Source organism: Xiphophorus hellerii, chromosome 8 (assembly GCF_003331165.1).
Source record: "Xiphophorus hellerii strain 12219 chromosome 8, Xiphophorus_hellerii-4.1, whole genome shotgun sequence".
NCBI classification, from domain to species: domain Eukaryota; kingdom Metazoa; phylum Chordata; class Actinopteri; order Cyprinodontiformes; family Poeciliidae; genus Xiphophorus; species Xiphophorus hellerii.
In genome coordinates this window covers 14,830,548-14,853,774 of record NC_045679.1, presented here as the reverse complement: position 1 = coordinate 14,853,774, position 23,227 = coordinate 14,830,548, and the positions used below count along the sequence as shown (strand labels likewise).

The 23,227-nt window shown below is 38.3% G+C and overlaps 1 protein-coding gene across 2 annotated transcripts; it reads left to right on the top strand.

The window, feature by feature from the left end:
* Positions 1 to 452: 452 nt before the first annotated feature.
* On the top strand, positions 453 to 22,765 carry kdm2bb (lysine (K)-specific demethylase 2Bb). 2 transcript variants are annotated; one of them, XM_032569597.1, is made up of 21 exons: positions 453 to 636; positions 1,182 to 1,326; positions 1,474 to 1,552; positions 1,958 to 2,004; positions 3,481 to 3,659; positions 3,775 to 3,881; positions 4,087 to 4,180; positions 4,341 to 4,494; positions 4,914 to 5,029; positions 5,443 to 5,563; positions 6,123 to 6,529; positions 6,622 to 6,708; positions 11,725 to 11,955; positions 14,147 to 14,290; positions 14,392 to 14,478; positions 14,613 to 14,960; positions 15,749 to 16,794; positions 16,884 to 17,047; positions 19,501 to 19,662; positions 19,776 to 19,994; positions 20,977 to 22,765. In XM_032569597.1, the coding sequence occupies exons 1-21, from the start codon at positions 592 to 594 to the stop codon at positions 21,156 to 21,158; spliced, it is 4,164 nt and encodes a 1,387-aa protein (XP_032425488.1). In that variant the 5' UTR covers positions 453 to 591; the 3' UTR covers positions 21,159 to 22,765. The 2 variants fall into 2 exon arrangements, with proteins under 2 accessions (XP_032425488.1, XP_032425487.1); XM_032569596.1 differs by having other exon boundaries at positions 14,604 to 14,960.
* The last annotated feature ends 462 nt before the right edge of the window (positions 22,766 to 23,227 follow it).

Genomic DNA, 23,227 nt, shown 5'->3' with positions numbered 1-23,227 from the left:
ACAAAATAAAACTAACCCATCCTTAGGAAAAGAGATGCAGACCAAAATCAGAAATGTAATAATTTCAGATTCAGTAATATCTTACTAATCCAAAAGGGAAACGAGTTTTAAAAAAAGGAATTTAAATGATTAAAAAATGTTATTTCTTGATACGACACAACCTTATTTAGAACGAACAAAATGTTTTATTATCACCATCTAATTTAAAAAAAACAAACAAGGTGTTATTTTAGGTGCCTGCAGTTCTACTCATCTATGTATGAAAAACATTTTAAAATAATCTTAAAAGTCTGTTTATTTAAAGGTGGTTAATTAAACTACACGCGTCCTCTAACGGCGGAAGTAGCTTTTATGCGTTGTAAGCCGATGTTATGTAATGAATGTTTGTGGTTTGTAAAAACAGTGGAAAGCAGCGGAGTGACATGCCATGACGTTGTCCAACAATGTTTTGGTTCCTGACCATGACGTAAGACACAAAAACATGGTTCCCTTGTTTTGAAGCGTAAAAGGGTGCTAAGTGCCTCCTTAACTTTACTACGCATGAGGATGCTTCCCCGAAACTGAGAGGCTGGAAAACGACCCGAAGAGACGATGGCCCAGTCCGTGGAGACGTGTGCTGAAACTGGACGGAGGCTGGTGCGTAGCATCCGCCGCGTTAACGTTAGCTTGTGAGAAGAGAGACTGGGTTAGCTTAGCTAACGTTTGCAACTGAAAACATTGGGGGGTATTTGTCATGTCATGGAAGCTGGTAAAGTTTGAGGAAGACAATGAAAAGAACGGCCGTATGCCGAATTGTAGAGACTACAACTTGTTTTATTTGTGTAATACTCACCAAGCATTTGGAAACATATGTAAGACAAATTGTTAAAGACGGGTGATTAACTGGAAACAATTACAGTTATCACCAGCAGCTCCTTTCTCTTTCGATGAGCGTCATTAAACGCTCGAAGCGCGAGAAGTCACATTTTGCGATTGTGCTGCTATGGTAACCGAAGTGGCGCTACAAAAACTGAAATATTTTTACGCTTTAAAGTTAAGACACTAAATGAACGTTCAGTGACTCTTTACTATTTTTTTAGTAACCATCTGTGGAGAAGCGTGGGCCTTTTTAGGGATAAGCCAGTGGGCTTTTCACGCGTGTCTGTTTTTGTCATGTAAATAATGGCATTTTTCAATGGCAGCGCTCCATCTGCCGGAGGATGTACGACGAGAACGAGGATCTGTCTGACGTTGAAGAAATTGTAAACATTAGAGGTTTCAGCGTGGAGGAAAAGCTTGCCAGTGACTGCTATAATTCAGAGTTTGTTCACTTAATGGAGGGCAGAGGTAAAAAATTATGTCATACAACTTTATTATTCACTTGCAACAAAGTAAATGACAATTTGAATGGCAAAATATTGTCTTTACATCAATAAATATATGAAGAGATACCTACATGATTTGGAGTAAAACTGACTATATCCTGTCTTGCAGACTTCACTTATGAATATGTGCAAAGAGAGGCCCTCAGGATACCACTTATTTTTAAAGAGAAAGATGAATTAGGGATCAGGTAAGAAGTTTTTGACACAAAACAGCAATTTTGTTACTACTGAGGTTCTTTTCACTTTCTCTTAAAATGCTTAATTAAACTATTATTAACTGGACCACAATACACTTGCAGTAATTATTTAAAGTTGTTCAAATTCAAATAACATAACTCATTAAATATAAACAGATAATTTTAAAACAACTAAGGTGTATTTATATTTGCATTTGTAGTTATGCAGATTTTTCCAGTTGAAAAACAAACAAAATCTCAGCGGCATTATTGAGTATTTGTGTTCTTGCGCTTATTTCTTTTGAAAGGACTGCTACAGTATAGAAGTGAAGATCTAAATTCTGTCTTATTGTCAAACATATTTCTGTGTTAATATCTGTTTTTATATTTTTACCATGTTTTTTTTTTTTTTTTCAGAATGCCTGACTCTGAATTTACAGTCAGTGAAATAAAAGGATTAGTTGGTAAGCAGAATGCCACAAATACCAACATATTCATACAGTATTAACAGATATTATGTTATATAATTTTTTTTAACTAAACAAAAAGCTCACTTGCTTGTAAAATTACCAGTCTAAATTTATTCTAAAGGACACATTAAATAAAAACCTCAGAATATACATATATATATATATATATATATATATATATATATATATATATATATATATATATATATATATATATATATATATATATATATATATTTGGATTGGCCTAATACTGCCTGACAGTGACAGATTTTGTAACACAGGATTATAAAGTCGTAGTGTCTTTGTACTTAAAGCAGGAAAATGTTGTTGCATGAAATTATTTTTTGTAAAAGACATTGATATATTTTAATGAAAATTATGGAGATATGTATATACAATTTTTAAGTATAACACAGAGATGAAAACTTATACAGGTCTCTGAACTGTGATAAGCTGTAAAACAATTCCCCCTCACTGCTATGATTGTGATATTTAATTTTTGCCATTCTCTTTTTAGTTTTTATCTTTACCTACAAATACATGATTATTTTAATTTTGAATAAATCAGCCCCATCTAGTGGGGACTCCTGTGAATGACACTTGGAGGAGCCCCTGAAGTGATTCAAATTGGAGCAGATATACAGTCTGCTCAACACACCTCTAGTAAAGATATGTAGAAGTGTTAAATACTTCTACAGTGCCTAATCTCACTTTGACAAAAAGGTTTGCAGTTTTTTTGAAACTGAGCTTTGGAGGTTTGACCTATTTAATCATTGCTCTCAGTGTGCTCTTTTGTTTGTTCCAGTTAAAGTTGTTCTTGACTTTTTAAGTATTAATTATACTAGATATATACATGCAAATTAAGAATATCAGCTACATGCTGAATTATAGCTGTAAGACACCGTCGCTTTTCATGAATTGGCATGTTTTCTTCTCTTTCCCATTTTTGAAGAGTGGCTCATTGAAATCGGCCTTTGTGTCACATCGTATGTACGCCTGGAAAATCTGAAGTCATGGATTACTTAATAAAAATGTTTAGATGCTATTATCAAATTAAAAATCTAAAATCTAAATTAACAAAACTTCTTTGTTTTGTAGGAATTCTTTGAGATGTGAATAATTGAGGCCATGAGCATTTTGTTAAAAGTAATTGCCCTTTAATTTGGGATTTTCCATCACTGAGTAAATATCTTTAAGTTGAAAGAGTGAGAACAAACTACCGCAATAAAAGCTGTAGAAATGATAATGATAAATTATCAGAATCATTGATAATGAGAATTGTCTTAATTCTGCTTCAAAATTGCAGCTTTTTTGTAAACCTTCAATAATCAAATTAAGAAAACGTAAAAGATTTTTGCCCAGATTGTAAGAAAATTACCTTTGTGGTATAATATCCTGTGTAATACCACAATTTGGAGCTTTTGTAATAAAGCCAATGATCAGTTGATTTGACCTGCTTTGTTGCAGGCAGTCGCAGGTCTGTGGATGTCATGGACGTGAGCACTCAAAAAGGCTCGGAAATGAGTATGGCTCAGTTTGTCCGTTATTACGAGACCCCGGAGGAAGAGCGCGACAAACTCTTTAATGTCATCAGCTTAGAGTTCAGCCACACTAAGCTGGAGCATCTCATCAAACGGCCCACAGTGGTAGGAAATGCATGGTGATATTGTGAAACTTTTCGTAGGCGTTCAGAAACCTCTATGAAGTTGACTGAAAACTTGTTACTGAGGCATAAACATTCAGTTTTAATCGTTTTTACAGGTGGATCAGGTTGACTGGGTGGACAACATGTGGCCTCCTGATCTAAAGCACAGCCAAACAGAAGCCACCAACATTATTTCAGAAATGAAGTACCCCAAAGTGCAAAGGTTAAACTTTGCTAATGTATTGATTGTAAATACTGTAAAGTATTTTCTTTACTGTTGTCCTCCTTGTTCGTTTCTTATAGTTGGAATGTGTTTTTTTTCCAAGTGTAACTGTTTTTGCTGCCATCTTCTAAATAGTTAATATTTGTCTCATTTTTAATGATATTTTTTTCCCGTAGAATTAAGTATGATCTTATTTTTTTTTCAGATACTGTTTGATGAGTGTAAAGGGCTGCTACACAGACTTTCACATTGATTTTGGAGGAACTTCAGTTTGGTATCATGTATTCAAGGGACAAAAAGTATGTTTATGTTTTATCTTTATACCTAAACTATATTATACTCATACTTAAACTAAGATTTTGCATCATATGGTTTAATAAATGGTAGCCCCAGGTTTTTTTAATATTAGCCCAGTCCATTGCGGTAAAAGCCCCCTGTAACAACACTTCTTTTTGTCAGGTATTCTGGCTTGTGCCTCCAACCCCACATAACCTTGCACTGTATGAGGACTGGGTCCTTTCAGGCAAGCAGAGTGACGTCTTCCTGGGAGACAGAGCTGATGGATGCCAGAGAGTGGAGTTGAAACAAGGATACACCTTCTTCATCCCATCTGGTGAGATGACTTAGTTGTTTTTAAGGAGGCAACAGGAAGAAGTTAGATACCAGATTAATTAAGAAGGACACAAAGCCTTTCACGGTTACTTTGCAGTAAATGCAGAGTTCCTAGGGAAGTTGGAGAAGTCTTTAAAAGTTTGGGATTTCATTTGAATAGTAGTGAATCCTTATAGTCACGGTGTTTGCAGTTTACATATTTAAAGCCTGACCACTGTAAAATGGTAAATTGTGTATCTGTAGTTTAAAAACAGGCAAGAAAGAGTGAGATATTTAGAAATTTTATGAGTTTGGAAAAGTATGCCTCTTGTTAAAAAAAAAAAGAAGAAAAAGTTGTAGCAACCCTGTCCAATCATGAGTTTGGACAAATGTTGCCTTCCTTATTGTTTTGATTGTTTTTTTTGTTTTTTGTAATTTAAGGTTGGATCCATGCCGTTTACACTCCTGTAGACACTCTAGTTTTTGGAGGGAACATTCTGCACAGCTTTAACATCCCCATGCAGTTCACTATCCACGAGATAGAAAACAGGACAAAGGTAGGAGTCTCCATGCTGGAAAGCATGGCAATACACCGACCTGCACAGGAAACTCTGCAATAGATTCATCTCAGTAAAAAGAAACATTTTGAGTTTATTTTACACTGCAAAAAAGAACTGCTGTCTCCTGTTTACTGGCTTCTCCACAAGAAATTTAAACAGAATAGTTTCAAGCATTCAAGAAAAGAAATCACATGAAGACTTTCACCCGAATTCCCCAAGAGCTGTTCTGTCTCCTGTATCAGGATGCAACATATTGTGTTATTTCTATACATGTCCATGTATAAAAACAACATTTTGTATCTGACATCTCTGATAACCTTCACAAAAAAAAAAAGCGATTTTATAAAATGTTAGCAGTGTATAGCCAGTCTGAGTTTATGTAAGTATAAATTCCTTTATCCTGTCCTTAGGTTCATTCCAAGTTCCGCTTCCCATTTTACTACGAGATGTGCTGGTACGTCCTGGAGCGATACCTGCACTGCCTGACCAAAAAGTCCTACTTTACTCACGAGATCCATAAAGAGTCTGTCGGTAAGAACTATTTCTTTACCAATAGAAAAATACAAAACATATGATTCAATGACATATAAACTGCTGAAAGCATGATTTTCATAGAACATATAAAGAAAGCTGGAATTCAAAACCTCCAACCTGTTTGGAGGTTTTTTATCACACAGACTGAATACTAGCAGCTGGACTTTTTCTCATTATGTAAAATGGAATCCACCAAGCAGGAAATCCTGCAGAAAAGAGGCTCTGCATCAAGTTGGAGTTTAATTTTAATTAAAAGAGAGGCTATCACGTCATTCTGCTTTTGAATTTGATGCCTGAAGTTGATTTTATTTTATTTTTGAAATAAATTGCTGTTGTCACAGTTATTGCCACATAGAATAGTTCTTTTTCTTAATAAATTTAAATCAACAAGGGAAAACCCTTTGTCTTTACTTTATATTTGTCAATTATCTGAAAGATTTAGTTGTGGAGGTGGGAAGCATCTTTGCAAGGTGAAGTAAAAACAAAACCTTACTCATTTTTAGTGAAGTTTGACACGTTCTCAACAAGCGGTATTATTACCTCTGCTTACTTCTAGACTATGAGACAAAGATAAAAACAGAGAGTCCGTCGTCAGACTCCAGGGGCCAGGACATGAATGAGGACTCCTGTGGACCTCTAGTTACTGACGGCAACGGAGAAAAAACTGAAAGACCCTCTGGAGATGGCCGTTGCTCGCCTGACATAATCAGGGGTTCACTGCTCAAAGCTGCTTTATCTGTCGACTCGGAGGACAGCTGTAATCCTTGCTCCGCCTCTCTAGACTTCCCCAAAACCCCCTCGGATTCTCCAGGTTCTGAGGCTCAGAGCAAGTGGACTCACCTGACACAGCATGAGCTGATCGGGCTCAGGACACTGGTGGAGAAACTGGAATCACTCCCTGAGAATAAAAAATGTGTTCCGGTGGGAATAGAGAGCCCTCAGGCCCTCCTAGATGACATCAAGGTAGAAAAACCCCAAAACAAAACAAAAAAACCCAACTGAAACAATTACAGGAGTAGACATAAGACGGTTTGTTTTCCTCTTTGGCTGTTTAGGTTGTCCTGAAGGAACATGCTGATGATGACCCAAAATTAGCAATCACCGGGGTTCCTGTTGTGTTATGGCCTAAGAAAGTGTTAAAGGTAAGCAAAACCTTTAACACCCATTGCAGAGAGTTTTAATTACATTGTTTCAGCCCTCTTTTACAGACGAATGAGCTGCAGGACGATGAACTTTGCAAAGTGGGAGTCAGTTTATGATGTTCTGGAAAATATTTTAAGTTCCGGTGTTCATCTGACTTTTCTTGGCTTAAAGATAATGGCTAAATGAAGATAATAATGTATGGAAGTTTTGTGGTTCTAAATTTAATGTAAAGGATTTGATCTTCAAGTTTTGTAGGACACCCCAATTAGAATACAATTAAATACGTGGTCATAAACCTGTGGCTGGTTGTCAAAAGGAAAAAAATAAATAAATCTTTGTATTTTAAGTTTTTCCTAGGTTTGGTGTTTTACACTGGTTTTGACAGCCAGTCAGAACTGATCAGTCACATTTGTGTTACAAAAAGGTTAATAGTCTACAGAAGATTACAGAAGCACTTGTTACTGCTCTTAAATTTGGGAATAAACATGTTTTTCCTCCTCTGAGTTCTGCATATTGGACATCTCAATCCGAGTCCAGAGGGTGACAACGATCCTTAAAAAACCTGTAGGCACTTTGTACATTGTGGGTGATCACAGAAGGCAGGCAATTTCTGACAGGATAATTTTGGTGATGTCCAATCTTGAAGGGAAGTTGAGCAGAATCAGCAAGTGAATGGGAAACTCAGAATATTTTCCATAAAAAGCATGATACCGTCCACCACCGTCCACTTGTTCTTAAAGTGGACGGTGGTGATGCAGCCTCTGCCAGCTGTCGTTGCCTGTTGGAGAATGTGACCAAATCTCATTCAGCTCTCCTAAGGATCTTTGTAAACGCCGAAATGAGGAGCATTGTTGTGATGACGTGTTGAAGGCGGAGTGTCAGAAATACACTGTCTTTTTAAGAGCAGACGCTTCTTAAAAAGACAGTGGCCAATTTCCAGGCATCAAATTGCAACGTTAAATTTCTTTTAAGTCAAGTTTGATATATACTGCCTTTTTATAACAACTGAAGGTAACATAGTTGCTTTATTGTGCTATGAAGTAGCACTATGTGCCTTGAAAATACATCATACTTCCTGTCTAATGTGTAATTAATTTATGTTAATCTGTGATATGTAAAAACAAAACAACCCCTACATTTATCTTAACAATAACAATGTCAATATTGTCTTCATTTTCTTATCGGAACAACTTATAGTAAAAATTACCTACAAGGATAAGGGCTTATGCAGGTACTTGTTTTGAATAGTAGTTGGCAGATCAGACCTTAAGCTGCTAGGGAAAGTATTATTTATGCATCTCGAGATAATTGTCATATAAATGTTTGGTCATAAAGTTTCTGCTGGTCTCATCAAGCCTCTGGATCACCCCGCCACCCACTTGCTGTCCCTTGAAAGGCCAGCTGCTGGTCCCGGGGCCTCTTTGTGTTTGCCTTTTGTAATGAGATGCCATCTGGCTCTATTGGTTGTGCACAAGCCTGCTCTTTTCTCCATATGATGCGCAGAATGAATATGATAACACTTTTGCCGCTTCCTCTTTTCTCATTGGACCGAGGCGTACACCCCCAGTTCATATTCTGATGCTCAGCCGCCTCCCATTGGCTCAGCGCTTTGCAGCAACACCCCTTTGCTTCCATGGAGCAGATCCATATTAATGAGGGAGAATTGTGTGCTGGGGTGAGTGAGTGTGTGTGTGTGTGCTTCTACATCTGCTTGTGGTATTGTGAAGCTTTAGAGCAGGAGGGAGGGCTGTAGGCCTGACAGCAGTAGCAGGAGTAGAAGGAGGAGGAGGAGACTGCAGCCATGTCAGTTTGCTATGAGCTGGACGGCATCTGAAAACAAGCCATGGCCATGTCGCTGAGCGCTGATGATGAGGACTACGACTCAGACTCTGAGCAGGTTAGCACACTGACGCCCTGCAGGCAGGCAGGCACACCGAGCCAACTGGAGGAATGTTTTGTGTTTACGCTTGTGTGGAACATCACAGAGCAGTGGGGAAATTGAGCTTGTTTGAGACAAAAGCGTGGATTCAGTCTGCCCTCAGTGCTCAGTCTTTGATTTGAATCTTCTTTATAGTTTTCTTATGTGTGTGTTTATTTCAGAGAAGATAATTAGTGTTTTTTTACTGTTAAAATTTTTTGGCGGTTGCCTTATGATGCTGATTCATTTCGGATTTAGTGGCCTGACTGTGAAAATATTGAACTCTGTTAATATTTCAACATGTGTTATATTATTGCACCCATTTGCATGGGTATAAATGGTAGCTGGATCTGTGAAAGAAGTTGCTTGCAAATTTTTGTTGATGTAAATAATTTTTCTACTCCACTGCTCACCTCAGCGCCACACTCCTCCCTCACTTAAAATCTGTGACCGCATTTGAATGAAACAAAACACTGAGCGCTGATGAACGAGTCCATCTTGTTCTGCTGTCAAGTAGAACAAGTCACATGACCTTTCCAAAATTGATTCCAGTCATTTGCACCCCCCCCACGCACCCCCCACCCCACCCCCCACGCACACACATGCGCGCGTACACGCGCGACACCCCCCACACACACGCACACATTCTTTAAGTCAGTAGCCTTAAGGCCAAAATTGTTCAGAGGGTGATTCGGGCTCTGAAACGGAAACTTTAGGAACAATTTGAGCAACTTGTGTTGAATTTAGTGACATCACCTACAGGTTTTACATGTTGCTATCACAGCACTTTATTTTTGGTCGTTTATTCCAGTATATGTTGAAACTGTTATAATCTAAACCAAATTTTGCAAAAATTTTATCAACTTGTTCTTTTCTTTGAACCTCTACTGTTGCTATAAGATCATTGAAGTTTGTTGTTGCCCTTAGGTTTTTAATTGTCTGTATATGTTTTATGTTTGTTCTCATTACTTATTTTACATTGACGTGTGTGTTCAACTTAATGACCATGGAGTTGGTCATTTCATTAATCGTAGCAGCTGTTCTACTAAAATGTTTCCCAGCAGAATAAGCTCTCAAGAAATTGCTAACTAGTCAGATTTTCTTGTATTTTTATTGTTGATAAAGACTGAACTATAACCTGTTTGTAGTTTGTCAATAAAATAATAAAATTTTTTATTATTTTTCTGCTAAAATCTAAATAATTCTCTGGGCATCAGCTATTTCTGCTGACAGGACACAAGAAGGGATCAGTCTGTCTCCTAACATGCCTCTTGAACTTGTAGTTTATTTACCTGTTTCATTTACCTGCAATACGCTGTGATCATTAGATAAGTAGCTGCTTAACGTCTATCTGAGTATTTGTCAGACTGTAACTGTTCAGGACTTGGTCTCTGTTGCTTGGTTATCTGGTCCCTCCCTCTTGTTAATCCCCCTAAAAAACTCCAGGGCAGATTGCACCCCCTTCCCCCAGTTCTTCAATATCTCACATTAATCCTGTCTGCCAACCACATATCTGACTGTCCGTGTCAGTCTGTTTCATGGCTGCTGTAAATTATCATTATGTGCCCAAAATTTACCACACTCACTTTTTTTCCCCTCTTGGAGGCTCTCTAGTTACAGTCCTCATTGGTTACAAGTGTGTGTGTGTCATACACTGTTCTGTTAGAGAACGGGACGCGGCTGTTGCTATGCTGACACCAGAAAAATCTGCACTGCCGATGTAGCTGAAGGAATCCAGGCTTCGTCTCCAATAGCTGCAGTGTTTTTCACCTCTTGCTCTTATTTATTTATCCCCCCATTCTGCTGCTCAGTGTCTCATGCGTGATGGTGGGGAGCATCGAATGGATTTTCTGATTAAAAAGAACAACCACTGAGCCGCCAAAGGAGGAGAATTACAGCACAGAAACAATAATGGTCAAAGATTTATAATCTCCATTGGCCAGATGTTTAAAATAGAGCAGAGATTATTATGAGTGCATGTCTTTATCAGTCTGTGTGCTCTGGAAGACAGAACAATGTGTCTTCCTCTTGCAGCATGTGTGAAATGTGGCTGTGAGTGTAGCTTCTCTTTGAAGAAGAAACATGCAAGGCAGCGAGAGGCTAAATTTGGATGGTGCCTTCAGGGACATTTTTTGATGTGATTGTTTGTTCTTCTGTTCAGTCCTGTAAGAGGCATGGAATATGTGTTTAAAACCAGCCCCATCTGGTCAGGTTTGTTTTCTGTGGATAAATATTAATGCATATTATCCCTTTATTTCTGTGGACATTGAAATATTATCCTAGCATGGGAAAGCACGAAAAAAATTATAAAAATGCTGTTCAGCGCTTACATCATCTTATTTGAATATTAGATTTGCAGCTATGCAGTGCTTTCCGAAAGGTTTCACACATCTTAAGCTTCTTCACGTTTTAAATATTACAGCCTCAAACTTCAATGTATTTTACTGGGATTTCAGGTGAGAAAAAGGAACTTTTTCAGAATTTTGTTTGGTACCTAGACCCAAATTATTTGAGAATATGTGGCAAGATTAGAGACTTTCCACTCAGTTTGAACAACTTTGAGGTACTTTGCAAATTAAATAGACAAATATTTTAGTTTCTTCATGTCTAATACGGGAGGAGACACACCCCATTAAAATTAAGACTTAATTGTTGCAAAACATGGTTCTACAAAGTAGTGAGTGAATGGAATTAAACACAAATGCATGCTACATTTTTAAAATTATATAAGTTTATGGTCTATATATAGTGTTTGGTTTAAAAGTAACCAAACATGGAAAAACTTAAAGCAGTATGAACATTTTTGCAAAGGAATGTAGACCTTAAATGTACTAATGAGCTTTACTGTACCTGTTATGATATTTTCTTAATGATGTATTCTTTGTAATGTACTGAGACAATTAGATATTAATTATTAATTGTAAAGTTTCTTTGTTATCTCTACATTGATGTGATTAAACTTGGAACTTTTATCAAGTATGATTCACTGCAGGCTTCATGTTGAGCAGCGTGACACCAACAGATACCACCAAAGTAAAACTACTGCTTAATTTTTTTGTCAATCTGCTCGTCACTGTATCCCTTTTTGCCCTTTTAGCCGCGGCCTCCCAACCGGCCGAAACCTAAGATGGCAGCGTCTCCTGCATCAGCAGTCAAGCTGTCGGCCAGCCGGGGAACGTCTGGTGCCAGGAGAAGAAGGACGCGTTGCCGAAAGTGCGAGGCGTGTCTGCGGACGGAGTGCGGAGAGTGCCACTTCTGTAAAGACATGAAGAAGTTTGGAGGGCCGGGGCGCATGAAGCAGTCTTGCATCATGAGGCAGTGCATTGCTGTGAGTACAGGATGCTGGGAGCGCTCGTTTTTATTTAGAGATGATGTTTGGCTCGCTAGCTTTCTGAGTGATGTGACACAGTTAGCAGCAGTTTTATATCCGTTTGATAAATAAGTAAGGGTAATCAACCCATCTTTGCATAAAGACTGATAACAATTAATTGGAGAAATGATAAAGACAGATGGATGAGCATGTTGTGAGAGGCTACTGGTTGGCACAGCATTAGATGCTTGCTGTTTTATGTAGAGGTGGCCCATTAAATATGAACAATACCTATAGTTCTTGGTTCACAGGTATATTTTTGTGTCATGACTTCCTCAAAGGCTTCTTGAGGAGTGTTTGGTGAGGTGCTGTTTGTATGTTTCAGAACCATGGACAGAGAAATATATACAAACTGGGCTCGTATCTGCAGCTTAGACCAGTTTTCTAAGACTTTTTAGTTTCCAACTCACTAAATAATACTTAAAAAAATTTATGACATTGAGTGTTGCTTTTTGAAGGATACACATGCTTCTAATAAGCCTCTTAGACTAGAGCAAAATGACATCACAAACAGCTACTGTTCTGCTGTTTTAAACTATCTATGACTACTTTAAAAAAATCTCTTCTTATTATGGCAAAATATGTGCTATTAGCAATAGTTTTAGAATAAACGTGGTTAGTATGCAGCTTGGGAATGTCTGCAAAAGTATAACATTTAGTTTAAAGGATTTTATGGATCTGACTAAATATAGAGGAAGCAATTAAGAGAGTGGAAAAATTTGTCAGACTTTATTCCCTATCCTATGATCATTGTTGTATGAGTCTATCTGTCTTTTTTTCCTGCTTATTTAAAGGCAGACCTTTAGGAAAATATCTGCGTTAAAAAACGTTTTGTATCTATATTTTTTAAATAGGTCAAAATAGATGGAAAAAAATCTTCTGATTTGAGCCTGGAAAAGAATAGAATGTGGTAATGAAAAGTGTATATGAAACCTGAATCAATTTTAACACTCAAGTTTTGGAGATGCTTCACTCTCGGCACCTCTACTTTAAATGATCTCACTGGCTGAGATGAGTCACAAGATTGTGTGATCATCTTAGCATTGTTCTAAATCACCCACAGACCACAAAAGCCTTAGTTTGTTTTCTGATGATGCATAATTGTGTGTACTTAACCACAACATTTCTAAGGCGAAGCACAAGGGTGGCAACAGCCTGTTGTCTGCCCAAACCTCTGCCCCAGGTTTGGGCAGAGTTTCCCAATCCTGGTCCTAACGACACACTGACCTGCAGGTTTTAGATGTTTCCCTGATTCAACACACCACATTCAGACGATTGCAACTCAGCAAAACCCTGTTACCAGCCATCAACTGAAATCATGTGTGCTGAAGCAGGGGAATGCCTAAAACATGCAGGACAATGTGTGTCTTGAAGACCAGGGTTTAAAAAACATGGCTGCAGGGAATGTTCAATAACAGGCAGAAAGGTTAAGTTTTGAAATGGTTAGGAAAACGTTTTTAATCAAGAGTTTAACAAGCTTAAATTCATTACCAGTAAACAATTTAATACATGGAATCATTTTTAAAGATAGTTTTTGTTTTTTTTAGAATAAGTTAGACTGAATTCAGAGTTCAGTCTGAATTGCAATTGAAATAATGGTCAAAATTAATAAATAAAGTATAAAAGAAAGAACAGACTATACTTCTCACATGTTTATTCTTTATGTCAACTCAGTATTTTTTGATGTTCTACTTTTTTGTAAGAAGACAGTAAAATAAACTTGTCATTTTGATCTCTTCTGGCACTTTAACACTATGAGTCTCATTAACCCAGCTGCACTTACAACATTCATACATTTATATGTAGATTGGTGGGCAATTTGGCTTTACCTTAATGTGTTAGTAGGGAGGGAGCCCACAACTTCTTCTTCCCACAAAGCCACATGATGCTGCCCTTGTTTGTTTATTCTTACCAGGTTTGGTTTGGTCTGCTTTATGTTTTGTTATTTTCTGCCACATTTCTGTTACTACTTTGTTGCACTGTTATTTGCATAACCTCCTTACATCTTTTGGTTGGTTTCTAAGCTTGTCTTACTCTTCACAAAAAGCTTTTATTCCAAGAGTCACTAAAAACGTACATACAAAAATGTAATTTCCGTATATTAACACAGACAGATGTACTGATTATCTCCTTGTATGGGTTTTCTCAGCCGGTCCTGCCCCACACAGCAGTGTGTCTTGTCTGTGGAGAAGCTGGAAAGGAAGACACAGTGGAGGACGAAGAGGAGAAATTCAACCTGATGCTCATGGAGTGCTCCATCTGTAATGAGATTGTTCATCCGAACTGTCTCAAGGTAAGCTGATCAACATCAGTATGGTCAAATATAAACACTGTAAACAATATCCTTTTCATGCTATGGACAGCTGTCAAACAATAAATTCTGATTTCATTTAGGTTAAAGATTCGAGTGGATTAGTCAATGATGAGCTGCCAAACTGTTGGGAGTGTCCAAAGTGTAACCATGCAGGAAAAACTGGGAAAGTAAGCATCACTGTGGACTAGATTCCATTTATGTTAATTTGATCAGTTTGCAAAACAGCTAAATTTATCTGCACACGTCAGAGCCAGAGAAATAAAGTTGTCCTCTCCTTTCTTCCAACCTTTTGGCCACAAAGCAAAAAAGGGGGCCAGGATTCAAGTACGCATCGAACCTTCCTGGCTCCCTTCTCAAAGAACCGCGCTTAAACCGAGACTCAAAGGACGAGCCCGAGTCGCTGCCCCCACCGCCGCTGCCGGTGGTGATGGCAACGACACCTGTTACCCCACTGATGACCTCGTCTGCTGTGAAAAGAAAAGCGGAGCGGGAAGTAACCTTGAAGAAGAACGACGAGGAGCCTCCAAAGAAACGTCCGCCCCTGCTAGCTCTGGATAGCTTACCACGAACACGGCTTGAAGATAATCCATTAAGGAAGAAAAGGAAACTGTTTGATACGAATGATGAACCCATTATGTTGAAAAAGAAGGTAAGACCCTTATTTTTTTTTACTAACCTTTACATATATTATTATTAAAACATGCATTATATTTGATATTAATGTGCTGGAGTTCTAAAGGATTGACTCCTTTATTATATGATTTGATAGATTTGTTTTAGAGCTGTAAAGTAACACTGTTCACTACTGCAGCTGACACAATCCATCATCTTTATTATAACAGTGGTAATGATGTTATCTATAACAGCGGTTCCCAAATGTCCCATGTCTTGGCTCTCCAAACAGCATTAGCTTCTCGTTGGGGACCCTGTTTGCAAACCAACAGACTGCTACAAAATATGTAAAGAAATATTGACTTTTAAAAGGTTCTTTTCTCACTTTTATTCACTATTCAAAAATTATTACATTCATTTAGCATTAATGCTGCTTCATACCTTCTGATTTTACTTGGCCAGGAGTTCTTAGGGTTTTCTGCAGCAGTGTCCTCCACAGCAGGGCTAGATGTTGCTTCTTTAGATTTGATATTACGGTCATAAATGTACGAAACATCTATTATGTCTCTGTTGTGAGTGAAAGACAGTGTATGATCCTTATTTCAACCAGATGAGGAAACTAAGTAGCAACATGTGGGTAAAATTTCAGTAAATCCATAGTGAACTTTTGTTTTTATAGTAAATACTGATTAAAAATTGACTGAAATATCTGGACATTTACATTTAGGAAAAGTAATAAAGTTTGATATAAATTTGTGGGAATCCTTTGTAGCTGTAGACTAACTGTGATTGCATTAAAATGTAACTTTCTCTTCTCTTTCTTAGAAAAAGCTTTTAAAAGCAGATGATCAATTTAGTCTGAAGCCTTTGCAACAAATCAAGACAGAGAACGATCACAGGGAGGAAGATGAGGGACACTGGGATCATGAAGAAGATATTTTATCCTTGGACCGAATGCATTTTAAGAGGAAGAGTCAGTATGACGATGAAGGCCAGGATGAGGACTCAGAGGAAGAGGAGGCTGCAGCTAAAGAGAGAGATGACAAAACCAAGGCACTCGTGAGTCCCCTGCTAAGAACGTCCTCAGCCAGAGAAGGTGACCACTCATCCTCCAACTCTCCCAGAGCCGGACCGAGCAGTGAGACAGGAGATGGCCAGGAGAAGAGCTCTGGTCCGCTCAAAGCCCGCCATCAGCGCCAACGTCTTCCAAACAAAGGACCGAGCAAAGAGTTAAGCCAAGAGATCCTCAAGATGGAGGATTCTCTGAGCAACCAGAAGCACAGCGCGGAGAAGATGGAGAACAACGGTCATTATCGCAGGCCATTCAAAAATGAAGATTTTATAGCCAATCAGAACTGCAAACCTATAAAAACTGAAGAGACTCAGAATCGTAGAGCTCCTAAGCTGGAGGACAGTGTGGCCAGCTACCACAGACAGCCGCTGAAAACCGAGGACTGCTCGGGCAACCAGAATCACAGCCCAGTAAAACCAGAACCGGGGAGCGAAGCGGATGAGCAGAAACCGAGATGGCCGCTCAGCAACGGCAGCAGTGACCTGGGTGACTGGCTGCGACACAGGGGTCGGGAGGTCAATGGGATGCCGCACGGTTACTCTCCTCTTAGCTGGAACAGAAGCGTCCCGATTACACCGATATGTCCGCGTCCGCTCCCCCGCCGGTCGCCTCCGAAGTGCGTTCAAATGGAGCGCCACGTCATTCGACCCCCTCCCATCAGCCCCCCACCTGACAGACTGCCGCTGAACGACGGGGAAGCCCACGTGATGCGTCGGGAGGCGTGGATGAAAGTGTTCAGTCACCTCCCTCACAGGGATCTCTGCGTCTGCATGCGTGTCTGCAGAGCGTGGAACAGATGGTGGGTATGAGACAAACTGTCCCGCTGGAAACTTCCAAACGGGAATGCGCAGCGAACTCACGGGTCGCGTCTTTCCTGTCACAAACCAGGTGCTGCGATAAAACCCTGTGGAAGCAAATCAGCCTGAACCGCTGCAAGTCGATAACGCCTCTGATGCTGAGCGGCATCATCCGGAGGCAGCCGGTAGCTCTGGACCTCAGCTGGACCAACATCTCCAAAAAACAGCTCAGCTGGCTCATCAACAGGCTTCCTGGTAAGAGGATTTCATTGGAGTATAAAACTTAAGGATTTTTTTTGAGAAGACTTTCAATCTGTGACATGTTCTGCATGCCACAGCAGTTAGTAGGAAGGTGTCAATAGAGAATGGGTGTTGAAGCTGAACCAACGCTGTCACACCTCAGATATCCGAGGAGACAATCAAGCCATGAAAAGAAGGGATTTGTCAAATTTTATCCTCTCAGCTGGATATACTTGTAACTAACTTACAAGTATATTTTCAGAAAGATATTGGAACTTGTTTTAGTTAATAATACTTAATATTTGCTCAAAAAACTAGACTAAAAATACTTGGTAAGATTTTGTGGTTTTGTAGTGTGTAGGTGTCCGATTAGGAGAAATACATTGATGAACAAAAGCAGATGCTGATATTACTGAACCTGACACAAATTTTGTGTATTTTGTTCACGTGAATGATTTTAACATGTAGGACATGTCCCTTTGGTTCTACAATTCCAGGTGTATGCTGGTGTTTGCCCCGTTATCTCATAGGACTCACTTGTATGATTTGCATGACAAAAGTCATAGAAATCTTGCTTGTAGTTGTGAACTATGATCTGAAAGCGGCTAAAATCTGCAGTGATTTTATAGAATTGTAAATGAAACCAAAGTCAGACTGCATTTCTCCTCCTTTCTCCTTAAAGGTATTGCTCAGACGCTCTTCAGGTTTTTCAGATATTTTCCAGCTGCACTGTGTCGCAGCAGGTAGCATTGTTGCCAACAAGAAGGTCTTGAGTTTGAATCCCAGCCTGTGGTCTCTCTGCATGTTTGCATGTTGTCTCTGGGTACTCCAGCTTGCAAAACACACAACTCTTGGGTTAGGTGGTTTCTCTAAATTGCCCTTAGATATAAGTGTGTGTGGTTGTCTGTCCTGTGTGTCTCTGTGATGAGCTGGCAACCTGTCCAGGGCGTGTCCTCGCCTCTCGACAAATAAACCCTGGACAACGGCACCAGCTGTGCTAAGATCCGGGAAGGACAAGCGCGTTCAAACAATGAATGGATGTCCACACCTGGTTTAACTTGTATGTACAAAACTCCTTGCAGTAGCTCATTAAACATTTGTCTTGAACTGAAGATGAATTGTGGCCTACCCATTATGTTAGCAAATCACATTTTAGTTAAACTGTACAGACTACAGAAGAGGGGAAACAAATGATGGTTCATACTGTGTCCTTTTTTGCTTTCAAAAATGCTGCACTCCATCAGTGGAGCTCCTGACTTTGTACCATGCAGAAGCATTTTTTGCAGACTCAGAGAATTGAATAAATGGAACCAGGAATGGGATTTTATTCATGAAATGTGTGCTTTCATGAACGCCTCTATAATCTTATCAGTGAAGCCTCAAACATGGTTAAAACTATGTACTGTGAACCTCTGCAACATTTTTATTGATATAAACATAAATGTGATCAACTACACTGGTTCACACCTGAATAACTGGGAGTGTACTGATATACAGTTCCTTGCAGTAGTATTTTGTCCACATTTTGTCATGTTATTATCACAAACTTTAATGTATTTTATTTGGACTAAAGGACAAAGCAAACACATAAAAGAAGCTAATCTGGTCAGACGAGTCAAAACCAAACACTCCATATAAACATGAACACACCCTGACTACAACAGACTTGTTTTCCAAGGATTTTTAATAGATAAAAATGAAGTGTGTGCAAATTTGGCAAAGACCCCAAAACACTTGCAGTTGTAATTGAAGCGAAAGGTAGAATGCAAATGGATATCACAATTTTCAGATTTTATTTATATAAAGAAGTTTGAAAAGTGTGTATTTTTGCCTTGTTTTACGTTGATCTCACACTCAACATCCAAATAGTATACATTTAAGTTCGTGTTTGTAACAGTTGTGTTGTCAAAATGTGAAAAACCTCCAGGGATGTGATTGTTGTGTAAAGGCACTACAGGATGTGAGCATGGCAAAAAGTTGCCAAATAAAGAAAATATAAAACTTCACCTTGGTGCCTCAGTGGATAAAAACAATACAAAACTTGCAGAGAACAAGTTGATGAAACTTACAGTGGCTGTCCAGGGCCTCTTCAGTTATGCTCAAGGAAAAAATGTACCAAAAAGAAGCAAACTGAATTTTTAAATAATCTGAGAAGAGAACTTATCATTATTGTAAATGCTTTTTCTTATGAAGGTAGTCAAATAATGTACTTCATGAAGCAACTTTGTTCAAACTATTTACTATTTTACTGCAGAAAAGTTTTCCTTTGTGAATCGCATGGCTCTCCCTAATAGACCACTGTTATTCAGCAAGTCAACCTAATGTGCATGTGAGCTGGTTTACAGAGGAAATCCTAACAATGTCTTCAGAATGAATCTTCAATATGCAGTGTATTTTTCTCTACCTGCAGCGAAACAAGATGAGGTGTTCAAAATGTAACTATATATTTCTAAATTCTTGCCCTGCAGGTTTGCGCGTGTTGCTCCTGTCAGGTTGCTCTTGGGTCGCCGTCTCGGCCCTGTGCACCTCCAGCTGTCCTCTGCTGCGAACGCTGGACGTTCAGTGGGTCGAGGGCCTGAAAGACGCCCAGATGAGAGACTTACTGTCGCCCCCGACAGATAACAGGCCAGGTATCAACACTTCTTAAGAAATCAGTTTCACAGAACCATCTGAATATCCTTGCTATCGTTGCCAAACCTAATCATTTCCCTCAGATTTTGAAGTTCCTTTTATTATGTTCCAGGTCAGCTGGATAACCGGAGTAAGCTGCGTCACGTGGAGGAGCTCCGGCTGGCTGGACTGGACATCACCGACACGACTCTGTGCCTCATCATCCGTTACATGCCTCTGTTATCGAAGCTGGACCTCAGCTACTGCAACCATGTCACCGATCAGTCTGTGAACATCCTGACCGCTGCAGGGACAACCACCAGAGATTCGCTCACTGACATCAACCTGTCAGGTACCAGAATCTCTCTTTTACAGGCTGGAAATCTCAGCTTACTTCACATGTGCAGTTCACTGGTGTGTGAGTTAAAAGATTAGGTTTATAAGTTAAGCAAACGTGTCAGTCAGCTGGTTGGAATTGAGTTAAAAAATATATTTTTGATCACTTTGAGCCACTGCTGTCTGACTTGTTTCTGAATAATGTGAAACATAATTTGAAAAAAAATAAAAATAAAAATAGTGTGATATCTATTAACTACTGAAATATTAGATTTTGTTTCATTTTATGAACATGTTAAATGCAATTTAATGTTAAACACCAGGAACTCTGAGAAAACAAATTGAAAGAAAGCATTAACGTTGTTTTAGTGCACACAAAATTAACGAGTGAATTATCCAGAAACAGAATTTAATTCATTAAGAACTTTCTAGTCAGAGTCAAATTCTCCTCGATGTTAATATCTGCAGAAATATTTTCTTAACAAAGTCACTAGTGCTACTATTATTGACATCACTAACATTTATGATGAAGGAAATGTAAATTAAGCATTTTTTTAATCATATCTGCTAGTTTAGTTTAGTTAATCAATAAGTCTAGAAAGTCTTGGGATCACCAAGTTTTAATTAAGCAATATATTTAACCAGCTAGTTTTTTGAAATATATGCCAGGAAGTAATCTTTTTTGTCCTACCATCACAAAAATAAACATAAACATTAATTGTGTTGAGTTTTCTAGTAATAAATGATTATTAGAATGTGTGAATAAGCACCCTTGGCAAACTGTTTTGTACGGTGAAAGTTCTGTAATGCTGTGGGCCTGTATCTCCTCTAAGGGTCTTGGGAACCTTGTAACCTTTAAAATACATGGAGATATTAAATACAGATCTAGCCTTAAAACTAAAATCAGGTAATCACAAGACATGCACAGATATCCTTCATGTCAGAACACTTCTGCACCTTTTTCTGATTTCTCACCTTGTGCCTCCCTCCCTTTGCAGTCTGTAACAGGGTCACCGACCAGTCGCTGACCTATTTCAAGCGCTGTGGAAGCATCTGTCACATCGACTTGCGCTACTGCAAACAGGTGACCAAGGAGGGATGTGACCAGTTCATCGCCGAGATGTCAGTCAGCGTTCAGTTTGAGCTAATAGAGGACAAACTGCTGCAGAAGATCAGCTAGGAGCGGGAGAGACTGTGATAAAACTACCGTCCACTTGGAGGCAGCAGACGACTTTGTGATAGAGACACAGAACTGACACACGGACGGTAAATACATCTGAAAACTGATGTGCTGCTGAGCCAGAATGTAAAAATGGAGGTCTTGTCCAGCTATGGCAATATTACATTCAATGTTTTTGTTGTTGCTCCTGTTTATGACTTATTTATTGATAAACTGTTTGCATATTCTATCACAGCTATCCCCTGGTGTTTATAGACTATTTTGCTCTAATGCAATAACCTTTGCATTATAAATCACTATTTTTGTATCAGAAAGTTTTTCTTACATTTACGTGCAATATAAAATGCACCAGTATAGTATCATATTGCCAAAACAAGGGGAAAAAAAGATAATCAGTTTGCATTGTTGTTCAGCTCTGTGGAGTTAAGAGAAAAATCAGTTGTTGGAAGGTAATTAGTGTTTGTGCGGTTGTTTTTACACTTTATTGAATGTGCCTGGATCTTGTTTTTTTTTCTATTAGATAAAGCTACTGTAAAAAAAAAGTTTTCCAATATAAAGACCATATTTGGATCAGGTACTGTACCTGTATGTATGTTTCAAAGCTTAAAACTTATTTGCACTCATGAGGTACACACGAATACATGAATGTATTCCTACATACGTTATGTTGTACAGTGTATAAAGCCTATTTTTTCAACACTAAATGTTCTGCTGAGTAATTTTACCGCCTGCTTGCATTTCACTCGGTTGCTCTGCATTAAGACGTCAGTGAGCAGTCGCCTCTTTGCCATCTCTCTTGCTGGTGCTTTCTAGACGAAAGCGTTTTAGCTCTGCATGCAGCAAAGAAATGTTTACATCCATCTTTAGATTTAATAATATTTTAACATTACTAAATCTAGGCCTTAGTGGAGCCCCTTAGGTTAAAATAAGCAGTGCTGAATCATATTAATCTGCCAAGTCTGAAAAAATAGAAAGGAAAGTAATTTGTCTAAAGTATGTATAAAACCGTCATATTAAATAAAAAAACCAACAAGGAAGTTTTTCATTCATTTTTGTTCCAAAATTGTGATTATTCTGCATTTCAGCATTATGGGAGATTTGGTTTCCATCTGCTGCAGTTGAGGCTTTTAAATAAATAAATATTCTGTCTTCTGCTAAATTTATGACAGCCAAGCACATTGGTCTGAGGATAAGTTTCAAGGTTTTACTTTATGACTAATGGCATGATCTCTTTTATTTTTAACACAAAGACGAGAGACGCATTACCATTTATCATGTGGGAACAGATATATTAACAAAATGCTTCTTTATTTGCAACATTTTACAGAAGTGTTTTTAAGTTTGTTTTTGGTTTGTAACACTGAACAATTTCAGTTTTCATGAGAAATGTTTTTTTTTTTTAAATGGTTCTCCTTTTGTGGAAAGATTTTGTTTTTATAAAATGTCAGTCCATGTTTACAGTTTAGCAGCATTACTTTTAAAGATTCATTTTTTAAAGACTGTCTCTGTGAGATTTTTTGTATATTACCTTAGATCAGTCTATCTGTTCAAAACATACATGTAAATCTTATAGAAAATCTTTGAGATATTAAATTCACTATGAACAATGAGGTCTTCAATTTTAATTTTTTTCAAAGGTTTCACATATCGTGTGTTGAATGTCATACATTAACTTGGGAACAATTATTCATGTATTTATTTATTTTTCATAGGACTGGGTTGGTGAGGGCAGCGTATTGTCTATTTTTGTATTTATTAAGATGATGAGATAAACATTTGTTTGACATAAATGAAAGCAGGCATAAATAATCAACTCAAACTTGTGCACCAATTTTTTTTTTAATATTGACCTTTGATTTACCGCCAATAATTAAATGGACTCTATATAGAAATGAAGAGCAGACTTTAAACCTTGTGGTTTGTAATACTGCATTTTATTGAATCTAATAAATCCTTTTTTTATCTCCTGTTAACCAAAATAAAAAGGTTCAACATTCAGAATATAAATATCTGTGAATATGAGTGCTCTCCCAGTCTGATATCACCGTAGCTGCCCGTGAATGACATCT